The sequence below is a fragment of the Ambystoma mexicanum genome, chromosome 3q (genome assembly GCF_040938575.1).
Source record: "Ambystoma mexicanum isolate Mex_15411 chromosome 3q, UKY_AmexF1_1, whole genome shotgun sequence".
Taxonomy (NCBI): domain Eukaryota; kingdom Metazoa; phylum Chordata; class Amphibia; order Caudata; family Ambystomatidae; genus Ambystoma; species Ambystoma mexicanum.
In genome coordinates, this window is record NC_090926.1 from 1,129,809,353 (window position 1) to 1,129,822,822 (window position 13,470).

The window sequence follows — 13,470 nt, forward strand, 5'->3', positions numbered from 1 at the left end:
GCTGAGCGTAGCTAAGTAGAGCGGGGTGCCACTTTTCAAGGTTTTCCCAGGAGGGGTACAGGAATGTGGTACACCCGTCGGTGGAGGCAGAGGGGACAGAGAGGAGGCAGAAGGAGGAGTGGCTGGAGAATGGAGGAAGTTGATGAGTGATGGAAGACACCAATGAAGAAGGAGGAGGTTGGGCTGAGAGCCCTGGATCATAACAGTGCCATTCAGGTAGACATTAATGATGGCCCTAGAGGAATGGAAGTATGCTAGTCGTAGGGGCAGTCTTAAGTTTACGAGGATGGTTGTTAATGCATTGGGGTGCTACGGAGAGAAGGGATGCTAGGGAAATGGTAGGTTATGGATCTGTGTATAGTCTGCTAAAATGTGTGGTGCCTCTGATGGAGCAGATTTGGTGTAAAATGTTGGAAGATTTAGTAGTGAGTAATTACTGCGGGATGTGTGGTTGGGAACGAGGATTGAGGTTCACGCATTGGCTTTGTTTCAGCAGTCTCTACGCATCTGTTGAAGGGTTGGCTTGAATTGGACTTTTAGGGGCACATAAGCTTTATGAGTTGAGATGTCTTAAAGCTGTTGGGTCAGTCTGAGTTTGTTTTTCATCTGTCTCACTTTGGCTAAAGATGCAGTTTTGAATTTCTTTCCTGGATGTCAGGAGGTTTGCTCCCATGCAGAGGTTTCTGGGTAGGGAATTCCATAGATTGGTTGCCGGTGAGAAAGTTTATCTTTCTTGTATTTTCATTTTGAAGTTGGGAACAAGGACGAGCGCTGCGCTGCTTGATCTGAGTGTCCCCTGTGAAGAAAGCTGTACCCTTTCCAGGGTAAGTGCTTTGGGCAATGCACAGGCCTTTGACACGTATTCATTTTGTGATGGGGATACAATGGCAACAGCTAAATGCAGGGGTAATGTGTTAAAGCATTTTCATGCCAAGGAGTGATCCTGAGCAAATGCGCACACACCTGTCTCTATCCACTTACTAAGTACATGACCTGGGCACCCCGATCACCCTGAAGTTGATCAGGCAGGGTCATCCATCTGAATGGACATAGGCCGAGGTGTCCTAACTTGTACGATCACTTATAGCCCAAGGTTTGTTATGAGAAAGATGAATGTGTAGAGCCCGAGGTTCCACTCTCTGCACGAGTTGCAAGGTTGGAGCCGCTGACATCATGAGGCTTAACAAAGAACTGAATGATGGGATTAATCTAACAATATAATAAAAGGCCAGATGTATGTTTGTCCTGCATGTTTGACCGATGCAGTTGCTTTGCCTGCTGTCACCCATAGAGGGAGCTGTTGCCTTAAGATATATAGAGACGATGCCAATTTTCATGGCTTCACCTGTTGTCACCACTAGGGGGAGCTTTTGCCTAGGTTATATAGTGGTCCTACTTTGTTAATGTAAACCTGCACTTTGGCCATTTACACAGGCTCTTACACTAGTAACGAATAATCCGAACCCCAAATCCTTTAAGGCCACAGCCCTTTTATAGTGCTTCAGGGATTCCCCGCCTTTCTCACTCCCACAGAAAGGACGGGTCTCTGGTGCACCTCTAGGACACGCTTATGACTTTATGCCTAAACATGGTTTCACAACCATTGCTATTTGCGTTGGTGGCGTTCCATGGACTTGCTCCCCTGACTGAGCGGGGGTTGTCTTCTAAGGTATGGATGGGGCTGGTGTTTAGAGAGAGTGAACCTATGAGTAAGTAAAGGTCTTAAATTACCACTTGGCGGGTGCGTTCCGCGCCGACTGCTAGTAATGGTGAAGGCCGGCTATCTCTGTGACAGCTCCATGTCTACTGGACCCCGCTGCCGTGTCCCTAGTTTGAGGCAGACTGAACTGTTTGCTCTTCTTTCACTCACTGATTCCGTTCAGCCTCCTTGGGTTCAAGGGGTGACATGTGCACGCTGCATGGTGGGGCACCCCAATGAAGCCACGCGCCACATGTCAACCTTGATCCTTCTTGTCTCATCGCCCTCCTCATGAAGAACCCTTTACATTCTAAACCCAGAGTTATGGGGCTACCTCAACATCAGGTGACGGGGTCAGTTTTTTGGCCTGTGTCTGTGTGGTGTATGAGGGAGGTTAGAGTCCTGTTGGAAACGCTGCTTTTGGCTTCTGGGCCAAAAAATACTATTTGAGTCTGTTCATTACATAAAATACATTGATTGGTTGAATTTATATTTTTTGGGCAACAAGTCCCACAAGCCGAAGGAAAGCGAGCATTGGCAATGCAACAGTTTGGGCATTTGTGTAGGCATAGGAAAGGCACTTGCCAGGCCCTGCCATAGTGGTAGTAACTGGCTATTGTTGGCAGCAGGTGCAAAATGGTGCGAGTAACTGGACACCTAATAGCAGTGCCTGGCACATGCCTAATACACACAAGCCAAAACGGTTGGCTTTGCCAATGCTTGTTTTTAACAGGACTTCAGTGAATGACACGCAGAGTGCTTATAAATTGAGTGACTGAGGCATACCTGATAAGACTTTTTTTATTATTTGTCTTTGGTCTGAGAAACAAACTTTTTACACAATCTTGATTTGTATAGAATAGTTGAGTGCATTACAAAACAGACATTAAATCATCAACTCCTATGACATAATTACAGTCCTAAGCGTTTTCATTACTTTAGAAAGGTTGTCCATTCAATGTCTCAAACCATCCTCGAAACAGGCCACTATAAAATACAACCTCATCTAAGAGCATGAATATCAGATCTACATTAAAGTCTACATATAAAAGCTCAGTTCTATTTTTCTTTAAAAATCCCATCTAGAGATCTAAGTTTAGGCAACATCAGACTCATTTGAGAGCATCCTTCTGTCGCCATGTGCTTATAAACACTCAAAAATGTCCCAAGGTGGAGTTGTCTCAAGACCTTTAGGGCAGACCAACTCACCCATAAATGTTCCAATGTTTCGATGCCACCAACAGATTTGCAAAATCTGCACATTCTGAGATGCCGATCAACTTTCAGTCGGGCACGCAGTGCCTTGTTTGTCGGATAAAGGTTCAGTCTAAATCTTACAGGTTCTTCTGCAATGGGCTTTTGGAAACTTTAAAAGATATCTTGGTAATGTACTGAATGCTTTCTCTTCTCCAGAAACATTTGAGAATGGTGTATAGCCTTTGCATTCCTTAAATGTTACAATGAATTCATTTAACCACAATGTATGCTTAACCTCTGCCGGAGTAGAAATTAAAATCTCAAACCTTGTCCCCAATTGCTCAATCTTATCTGCACATGGATTATTCTAAGCGATTTACAAAATCTCCTGTTTCTCAATGGAGTTCACATACAGATTTGGATATGAAGTGTCTTTCTTAGACTTGTACATGTTTGGCGGAAGGACAGAACTCCATTTGGGAGGAGCCGAAGTTTACGACAAGAATCCCTCTAGCCTACTCCAATTTTTAGGTGACACGTTAAAAAAGACTTCAGCACCATGTGTGATTACTGGAATCCCCTTCAATATATAAAAATCCACAATTGGTGAAACCGAAAAGGGAACAAATTTCATATTGATGGCACGTGCTTGTGCAGCGAGACACGCCACTTTTTGTTTTACATATTTTAGCATGTATACCTCATTAGCTTTCCCTAAGATATGAATCCCTAAATACGTAAAAGATTCAACCTGTTCTGAGCAAAACTTGTTTATTACTCGAATAGCGGGGTCAATAGCTCGATTAAGTCTTTAGCTCCAAGAAGGCTGATTTGAAAAAATACTGACAGGCAGCTGGAGTGCAAAGTTTGATGGTAAGGCATGATTAAAGCAAGCTCAAACAGTTCCCACGAGGGGGCGTTTTGGGTGGGGAAGAGCAGGAACTGGGTGGGAATGGCCATTGGGATTAGCATGGCCATGGGCAGTCAATGGGTGGGCAAATAACAAAACACCACTTACAAGATGTGCGACTCTTCTCATATGCCATTCCTCCCTATCTGTACTCTAATGCAATAGTTTCGGCTTCTGGGTGGCGCCACCAGCACCCAATAGCCCAAACTAAAAAACAGGACTGGATGCTTTTCTCAGGCATGGCCGCGGGAAACTGGAGAGCTCTGTTCAAACCTCCTTGAAATAGACCACACAGTACCCGGTTACTTCCAGCCAACATGCATCCACACAACAGCGGGGCCAGCCTGCTTGTGCCCTCTCTCCCCACTTACCAAGTCCACCCTCCTTGCTCTCCAATCCACCAGTGTCGTGAGTCGCTGCAAAGGGTAGCGGCACGTGGTATAAAGCCCAGTAAAATAACATGCCATTCTGAAGGGAATGCCCACATGCCCATTGCATCCAGGAGCTGCTAGGCCAGTCGCGGCTTTAACCTTTCATTCTGTAATGTCCCAGAAAGCAAACTGAAAACCAGGACTGGCCTGGCATCTCCTGGATGCATGTTGGCATGCATGAAACCCCCTTGAGTCCAGTTGCATCTCGGAGTTGGTTATTTCTGTGGACTGGTTGCTAATGGTAGCTTAAATTATCCAGGAACATGTCCTTTCTTTGTTCTGTCTTACATAGGTGGGTCTATGTACTGAAACCCCTCTAATGCCACAGGTGGTCCCAGGAGAGAGGCATCATAACTGGTGAAACGTGCACGACAGTGGTGAGGCGTGCCACTACCGACTTTAAAAAAGGCTAAAATGGCAAAATCCTAACGAAAAAGCGCCGAATTCTTCTAAAAGTGTTCACACTATTGAAAATGTGAGGAGAACCCTTGAAAATCGCACAGGTATGGATTTCTTCGGAAAGAAATGGATATAATCCTTCACAAATGATCCAAAACTCTTCGAAAGCGCACACAATTTCCAACAAAGTGCACTAAATTATTGAAGGGGTGCGCGAAATTCCCGTGGTTAGCCGTTACTGGATGGCGCTGCAGGAAGTGCGCAGAGACAGAGCCAAATAGAAATGTAAAGCAACACAAACTACAACTCCCAGGCTTCCCGCGCGCGCCCCCTCCCCCTGCACGGCTCAGCCTCGGACCCAAAAGGGAAAACACTTGCAGAAAGCAAAGCACGCCTGGAATTCGTTTCCTGTGACTTTCCTTCCAGAGGAGCTGAGGAGGCAGGGGAGGAGCTGGGAAGGATGGAGGAGCTGCCGCTGGTGGTAGGGGCCAGAAGTCCGGGGGGGCCTCGGAGACCCCCCTCCAAGTCCTAGAACACCACCCTCCCTCCCACCATGGCGGAGCCCCTGCTGAAGAAGACCTTCTCCAGGCTGCGGGGCAAGGACCGGCTGAAGCGCAAGAAATCCGACGTCAAAGAGCGGGGTAAGCCACCACCAAGTACCCGGCAGTGTGGGAATGCGCCTAGAAACCCCGAAGCGGTCGGGCGAGGCAGCGCCGTAAGCTACCTCGAAACTTTTCTGGAGTGGGGTAGAATATCAGATATGGGGTGCGCAGTAACACTGCACTGAGTGTGTCTGACGGTGGGGGTATTCCAGGGCATGATGTGGCGCTGTAAGGATCTCCGGAGTAGATAAGGTGCTATGTGCACACCAGGATTAATAAGCAGTTACTTGGATGATGTAGGCAGCTGGTGATATCGCTCTTATCACATCACATCACATCGCAAAAGGGTGCCGTTTTCAGCAGTGGATAGGGCGCTGTGTGGACATCAGCTGTTGCTAAAGCGCCGCGAAGATATCTGCGAGAGAATACAGCGCGCAGAAACCTCTAGGTAGTAGAGTAACCGGAGCGAGGGAAGATGGTCAGGCAGCGTCTTTAGACGTTTGAGGTCGTGTCATGTCAGCTTTGGATTAAGCGCCTTAAGTCTGTCTGTAATGGTTGAGACGCTACGAGGATGTCAGGGACTAAGTAACATGGCACGAGTAGGTCCGAAGCAGGGTATGGTGCTGTGCGATGATATCATGAGCTGGCAGGACGCACAGGGGATGGGGTGATGGAGGGCGAGGGGGGGGGGGAGAGGTGTTAATGCGCTACAAGGCCACTGATAGATAAAGTTCTTCTAAGACCACGGAAGCCAGTAAGGCACAACATCCGAAGTGATATAAGGTGCTGTGAAAATGGCATGCCTGTGGGGTGGAGGGTGTAAGGCAGTGTCAGGCGTGGTGTAAGATGTTCCATCCATGGTACTATGGCAGGGGTGTAAGGTGCTGCGAAGAAAGCGCCTAGAGTGCTGAGGACGCTAGAAGCCCGGCACGCTGACCCTAGTGTGCACAGTTATGAGAATGTCCGGAGTGTGGTGAGACCCCCTGAAGATGTAATGTGTGAGGAGTCGTTCTCCCTGGGCATGCCCACAGAGGTGCAGGCGTCGCGGGCTCTCTGGCCTGGCATTGGGGAGCAGTGGGGTGCCCCCCAATGCACGAGCATTGGTCTCTTTGCTGGTGGACGGGGCTGGTCCCCCTTTTCAGGCCCGGATTTATCCGGGCAGGCGACACTAACGCGCAGGACTCGGAGAGGTGATGTGGGAGGCGAGAGATGCCCGCTTCTGCCCCAAGCGCCAGGGGAGTCTTCTGGGCAGATTGGCCCGTGGTGACGTGGGGTGCAGAGCTGGCAAGTCTAGTGTGCGTGTAAATTGCGCAGGTCAGTTTGTGTGTGTTTGCGCAGGGGTTGGGTGCGCCTGTCAAAGAAAACAAAAAGCTGCGCCGGGAGCCTGCACAGGGGTCCCAGGGAGGAATCGAAATGGCTGCGTGCAGCCCTCAAGACCCGGCTTACCCTGCCTCCAACTTCCAGGGGCAACGTGGACTCTCAAAGCCAACTGGTGGCCTATTGACATACCTATGTGGCATCCATACTGTGTGTTTTGGAATCTGTGTAAAGGGGCGTGGGGAGTCTGGGACACACCAATCGGGACTGATGAGCGACCCGCAAAGTGATGGCAACAGCCTTGGAGATTCTGCAAGATTGATAAGAGCAATGGCCACCGCCAGCTAGAACAACGTGGGATAAAATCCACCAGATGTACTACTTTTGCCTTGATGAAGACCCTTCGGGGTTGAAACACGTGTCGGCTGACCACCTTCTTTATACTATATGTCCACCTCTCGGACAATAAAAACCACATGTGAAGACACCGCAACCTGCGTGAGATCCTTTTTATTTACAAGGGTCGAATACATCACAATTTACTGCAAGGTAACCAGGACTTCTTTGTACGAAATTTCCACAAGGGGCACTGGGTTTGCCCCTTCCTCCCTGTGACCTTGCAAAGAAACACCAGAAAAAGAACTACGATTACACAGAGCTCAGCACAGGAGTGTTCCGTTTCTAGAACCCGCTCCCTTCTACCACGCCAATAAGACATTTGAAGCCTAATGGGTCATGTATCATTTCCATAACGCTACTTTTGGATGGATCGTGAGAAAGTTAGGTTTCCAGCACTCTCTGTACTAGCGCCTCACACCCCCCCCCCCCCCCCAGTTGTCGCTCATGCTCGAGGCGCTGCTTATCGAATCTTTACTCCAAGTCCTGGGAATGGCTGCGTAGTATTGAGCATTGTTTGCATCATCCAGAGTGCAAATGTTTGGGAGGAATTTGAGGAGGCTTGCTTGCCTGGGGTAGATGCAGGCTTGGACTGACCTATCGGGCACTGCCCGAGCCCAAAACGCAAAAGGCAGGTGTGGGCCAGTTGTTTTGGTCAAAGTGGCCCACTTTTTTGGCCAATGTGGGATCCATACCAATGAAGAAAACGCCAGTAGAGTATCTGGACCCAGCACATATTCGGGTAGACATGTCATCATTCTACTGCCTTTGCACTCAAGAAGAACTACTTAGGAGCCAGATTATCTGGCATCGGGACCTTGTTCACGCATTTGTGCAATATTTGGAGCGATTGCCAATAATACTGGGGGGGGGGACAATTAGGAGGCAGCAAATCTGGCACTATTGGACAAACAAGACACTGTCACCTATTGTAAGGACCATCAAGAATCGGGACATGTAACGCATATCGCACAAAGACATTGGAGATCTTTTCTGAAGAAGCTGCCTTGAGAACGACCGCCTAGGTCGAAACACGTGTCGGCCGTGTCAGATCTTTGGAATCAAAGCACACTGAAGAAACACTCTGGAAATTGTTTTGGGCATTATATTACTCAAAAAAGAACTTATCTATTGTAGTAATTTAGGGTCAGAGCGCCGCTTGACCGCAACCCAACGTTTTTCAGTTTGATAAGTTACTTCACCATGTGGCTAGTAGTTTTGACCAGTGTTGCTGAATACATATCTTTTAAAATGCACAATTTCCATCACATTTTATCAAAAAAATTCATCCTTGGGTACTATTCAAACAGTCTGTCACCAAAGGAATGAATTGCTATTCGCAACTGTCGGCCACTTTTTCATTGCTGCCCGAGACCATGTCATGCCCCCGTTCGACCTTGGGTGGACGAGCAGTTGGCGGGGATGTGGATGACGCTTCACTGTGTTTCATTTGGGAGGTTGTGGTGAGTAGAGCGGTTTTCTGTCCAGCGATGTGGGTGTGATGAGGGCCCTTTTTGTCGCCTCAACATATGTTTTTGTGATGAAAGCGTTCTGCAATTCTGACTTCCATATAAGGTGCAACCGTTTATGCCCCCATAGACTTTCAATGTCCTCTAGATTTGTCCTAATGTGTATTTATCAATTGTCCCAAACACACTGGGTTCACATCTGTGTATTTGTTCGGCATCAACTTTGGGTAGAAGCTCAGGGGCCACAACCAAAAGGCTAGCTGGCCCCGAGTCCTGGCATTAGTGTAGCCCCAGATCTTTTCCAGACCTAGCAACACCCCTGCTGAAAAGCCTACACGGTGTGCTCGTCCAGTACAGAGTAAGGATCCGTGTGTTTTAATCGATTTTTAACTGGTCAAAATCTTACATTGTAAATCATTTTTTACCACAGATTGTGGGGTGAGATTCCCCTCCCGCCCCAACCAATATTGCCGGACCCCAACCTATCACCCCCCTTTTGGTAGTAAAGAATGTGGGAGGGAGCACATATGACCATTGCGGGTCAACAACGCGGATATTCGCCCCATTAAAACCCTCAGTCTTCTGCATCATCAGAAAAGCAGTCTGGAACCTTAATCTCTAGTCAACCAGCCCCGCCCCCCTAGAACTCTCAGGACCCTCTAATCTAGTGCTCCCAACCATCTGGATCCTGGGGCCTTCAGAAGGAACACATTTGAGAAAAGAATATATGGGGCTGGTCCTCTGGGAACTCAGTTCAGGAAAGGCGTGAAGTAGGGCTGGACGATATTGACCAAAAGCCATAGCTCGAATATTTTTGGCCTGAATGGCGATATACGATCTATATATCTCGATATTGTTTGTGGGTTAAGTGCTCAAATGAACAGTAAGTGCAAAACACAACCCTAACATTGTCAGTTAACCTCTTCCTAAAATTTCAATTGATTAAAAAGGACACAATCTGAACAATAATGGCAATGCTAACAAAACCATGCAAGTGGGATACACTCCTCGGCGTGCACTGAGAAAGGCAATGCTAACAAAGCCATGCAAGTGGGATACACTCACCTGCATGCACCGAGAAAGGCAATGCTAACAAAGCCATGCAAGTGGGATACACTCACCTGCATGCACCGAGAAAGGCAATGCTAACAAAGCCATGCAAGTGGGATACACATCCCTACATGCCCAGAGAAAGGCAATGCTAACAAAACCATGCAAGTAGGCTACACATCCCTGCATGCACCGAGAAAGGCAATGCTAACAAAGCCATGCAAGTGGGATACACATATCCGCGTGCACCGAGAATGGCAATGCTAACAAAACCATGCACGTAGGCTACACATCCCTGCATGCACCGAGAAAGGCAATGCTAACAAAACCATGCAAGTAGGGATACACATCCCTGCATGCACTGAGAAAGGCAATGCTAACAAAGCCATGCAAGTGGGCTACACATCCCCGTGTGCACCGGGAACGGCAATGCTAACAAAGCCATGCAAGTGGGCTACACATCCCTGTGTGCACCGGGAACGGCAATGCTAACAAAGCCATGCAAGTGGGCTACACATCCCTGTGTGCACCGGGAACGGCAATGCTAACAAAACCATGCAAGTGGGATACACATCCCTGCATGCACCGAGAAAGGCAATGCTAACAAAACCATGCAAGTGGGATACACTCACCTGCATGCACCGAGAAAGGCAATGCTAACAAAGCCATGCAAGTGGGCTACACATATCCGCATGCACCGAGAAAGGCATTGCTAACAAAACCATGCAAGTGGGCTACACATCCCTACAAGCCCAGAGAAAGGCAATGCTAACAAAACCATGCAAGTAGGCTACACATCCCTGCATGCCCAGAGAAAGGCAATGCTAACAAAACCATGCAAGTAGGCTACACATCCCCGTGTGCACCGGGAACGACAATGCTAACAAAGCCATGCAAGTGGGCTACATATCCCCCGTGTGCACCAGGAACGGCAATGCTAACAAAGCCATGCAAGTGGGCTACATATCCCCGTGTGCACCGGGAACGGCAATGCTAACAAAACCATGCAAGTAGGCTACACATCCCTGCGTGCACCGAGAAAGGCAATGCTAACAAAACCATGCAAGTGGGCTACACATCCCTGCGTGCCCAGAGAAAGGCAATGCTAACAAAACCATGCAAGTGGGCTACACATCCCTGCATGCACCGAGAAAGGCAATGCTAACAAAACCATGCAAGTAGGCTACACATCCCTGCGTGCATCGAGAAAGGCAATGCTAACAAAACCATGCAGGTGGGCTACACATCCCCGTGTGCACCGGGAACGGCAATGCTAACAAAGCCATGCAAGTGGGATACACATCCCTGCATGCCCAGAGAAAGGCAATGCTAACAAAACCATGCAAGTAGGCTACACATCCCCGTGTGCACCGGGAACGGCAATGCTAACAAAGCCATGCAAGTGGGCTACATATCCCCCGTGTGCACCGGGAACGGCAATGCTAACAAAGCCATGCAAGTGGGCTACATATCCCCGTGTGCACCGGGAACGGCAATGCTAACAAAACCATGCAAGTAGGCTACACATCCCTGCGTGCACCGAGAAAGGCAATGCTAACAAAGCCATGCAAGTGGGATACACATCCCTGCATCCACCGAGAAAGGCAATGCGTGACATTTGGTCATAATGATTTGTCATCGTCTTAATTTTATGGATGACAGATGTATATCTCGATGTTATCGTTTTTGAAAATGTATCGATGAATCGCCCATCCCTAGCGTGAACACTCTAGTTTTGGAAGACCTTGTTCCTGAACTGTTCTGAAATACGGGCACCCACTACTTCACCCCACTTTGCTCTAGCTGGCACTGTACGGTTGAAAGTTGTTTCGGGGTTGGGATGGGATTCGACTATTTTGGTCTCTATGGCATTTTTTAAGTCTATGTTGCCTCCCCATCTCCTCTCCTAATAATTCATGTGTTTACTCTGAAGTATCATGCATGCGTGTAGCGCATTCCAAACGCTGAATAAAGAAATTGGGCTTTAGTGGCAGTGACTTGCTTGGTGGCAAATGTAGGGGTCTTGGGAGTCTGTGGTGCTTCGAGTCTGAAAAAAGGTCCTGCTCATCCGTAGCAGCACTTGGGGTGAATGTGGGGTCTTGTTGTGGTAAAGGATCTTGGGGTGCATGGGATTGGTGGCTTGAGCTTTGGGGATTTGTTGTGGGGCCCTCTGTGGTGAGTAGCAGAACCTGGGTCAAGTTGGGCAGATTGAGTTCTTGAGATTTTCGGGGGGAAACCGACTCTTGGGGGTCCTTCAGTGCCTGGGATCAGTCTTGTGGGACCAGCGTACATGATTATGGGGAACACTATAGAAGACTTCTGGATTCCAGCGAGGTGCTTGCGAGTAGAGGGGTGCATGTGTGTTCCAGGATGTGCTTGCAAGGAGTAGGAGGGTGTATGTGGGTTCCAGGGTGTTCTTGTAGTGAGTAGGAGGGTGCACGTGGGATCCAGGATGTGCTTGCAAGGAGTAGGAGTGTGTATGTGCAGCCCAGGATGTGCCTGCAGTGAGTAGGAGGGTGTATGTGGCTTCCAGGATGTGCCTGCAGTGAGTAGGAGAGTGTACGTGGCTTCTAGGATGCACTTGCAGTGAGTAGGAGGGTGTACGTGGCTTCCAGGATGTGCTTGCAGGGAGTAGGAGGGTGTACGTGGCATCCAGGGATTGGCTGCAGTGAGTAGGAGGGTGTACGTGGGGTCCAGGGTGTGGGTGCAGTGAGTAGGAGGGTGTGTTTGACTTCCAAGATGTGCATGCAGTGAGTAGGATAGAGTACGTGTGTACTTGCAGTGAGTAGGAGGGTGTATGTGAGTTCCAGGAGGTGCTTGCAGTTAGTGGGAGGGTGTATGTGAGTTCTGGGAGGTGCTTGCAGTGAGTGGGAGGGTGTATGTGAGTTCTGGGAGGTGCTTGCAGTGAGTGGGAGGGTGTACGTGCATTCCAGGATGTGCTTGCAGTGTGTGCGTGGGATCCAATATGTGCTTGCAGTTTGTGAAGAGGTCACTACCCAAGCACCACGTGCTTTGGGTGGACTGTGTGGGTTCCTGGGGCAGGGATGAAGTAGGAACCAAAAGTGGCCATTGAAATGCTTCTGAAAGTGACCTTGTATTACACCCTGTAAACGCAACTCTCAGAGTAGAGTTTGGCATTGGGTTCTCTGTCCCAAGTGGGTACAAATAGTGAAGTTTATGCACATTTGTCCCGATACACGGATTAAAACGCATTTCAATATAACAAAAAAGGACATCTGCCTCCTCCTTGGCGACTTTGAGCTCGATGTCCTTGCTCTTAAGAAGCGTGGTTCAAGGCCAGCTCCGTCACTGCTTTTGATGCCCTCCTACCCAATGGATACAAGATCCTCTCCACACCTCGGCCCGACCTATCTAGTGGTGGAGTAGCCCTTATCTTCCCTGAGTGGGTCCCTACCTCTCTCATACCCACCTAGCCCTACTCCTCCTTTGAAAGCCGTGTCTGCAAGCTTGGTGCCCCCCCTTCTCTCTATCACCTATGCCACTATCTACATGCCCCCCGGCCGTCTCTCTCTCTCTTCCTCTCAGAATGGGCTGACTTTACCTCCTCTCTTTTGACTTCTACCTCTAAACTCCTCCTCCTTGGAGACTGCAACATCCGCCTTGACTGCACTGTCTCTGCCTCCACACTCTTCCGTGACCTCTGTACCTCTCTCTCTCCCTCAATTGTCTGGTCCGGCCCTATCCACTCTGCCAGACATACTCTTGATGCCTTTATCCCTGCTGATCTCCAACCATCTCACTACTGCTCTCCCGGTCTGACCTCTCCCTCACCGAGCTGCCCCCAGCACTGCCAGCATCCTTCGCAGTCATCCGACAGATGAAACGAGTGTCAGTTGCTGTGTTTGCCTCTCCCCCAGACTCTGTCCTTGCCAGTCTTCATTTTGCCATCACTAACACTCTTGACACTTTTGCCCCTGTCATGAGGATCTGCCTGAAACCTTCACCCAAGTGTAACAGTTGGTATGACTCTGATATAGCT

General features: G+C 48.8%; 1 protein-coding gene across 1 annotated transcript in view; it reads left to right on the top strand.

Annotated features, from left to right (window-relative positions):
- Nucleotides 1-4,986: 4,986 nt before the first annotated feature.
- SYDE1 (synapse defective Rho GTPase homolog 1) overlaps nucleotides 4,987-13,470 on the top strand; it is a 212,605-nt gene continuing 204,121 nt past the window's right edge. Inside the window, exon 1 of the mRNA XM_069603930.1 lies at nucleotides 4,987-5,277. Coding sequence (XP_069460031.1) covers nucleotides 5,190-5,277 — 88 coding nt within the window. The 5' untranslated portion in view covers nucleotides 4,987-5,189. The remainder of the gene's footprint in view (nucleotides 5,278-13,470) is intronic.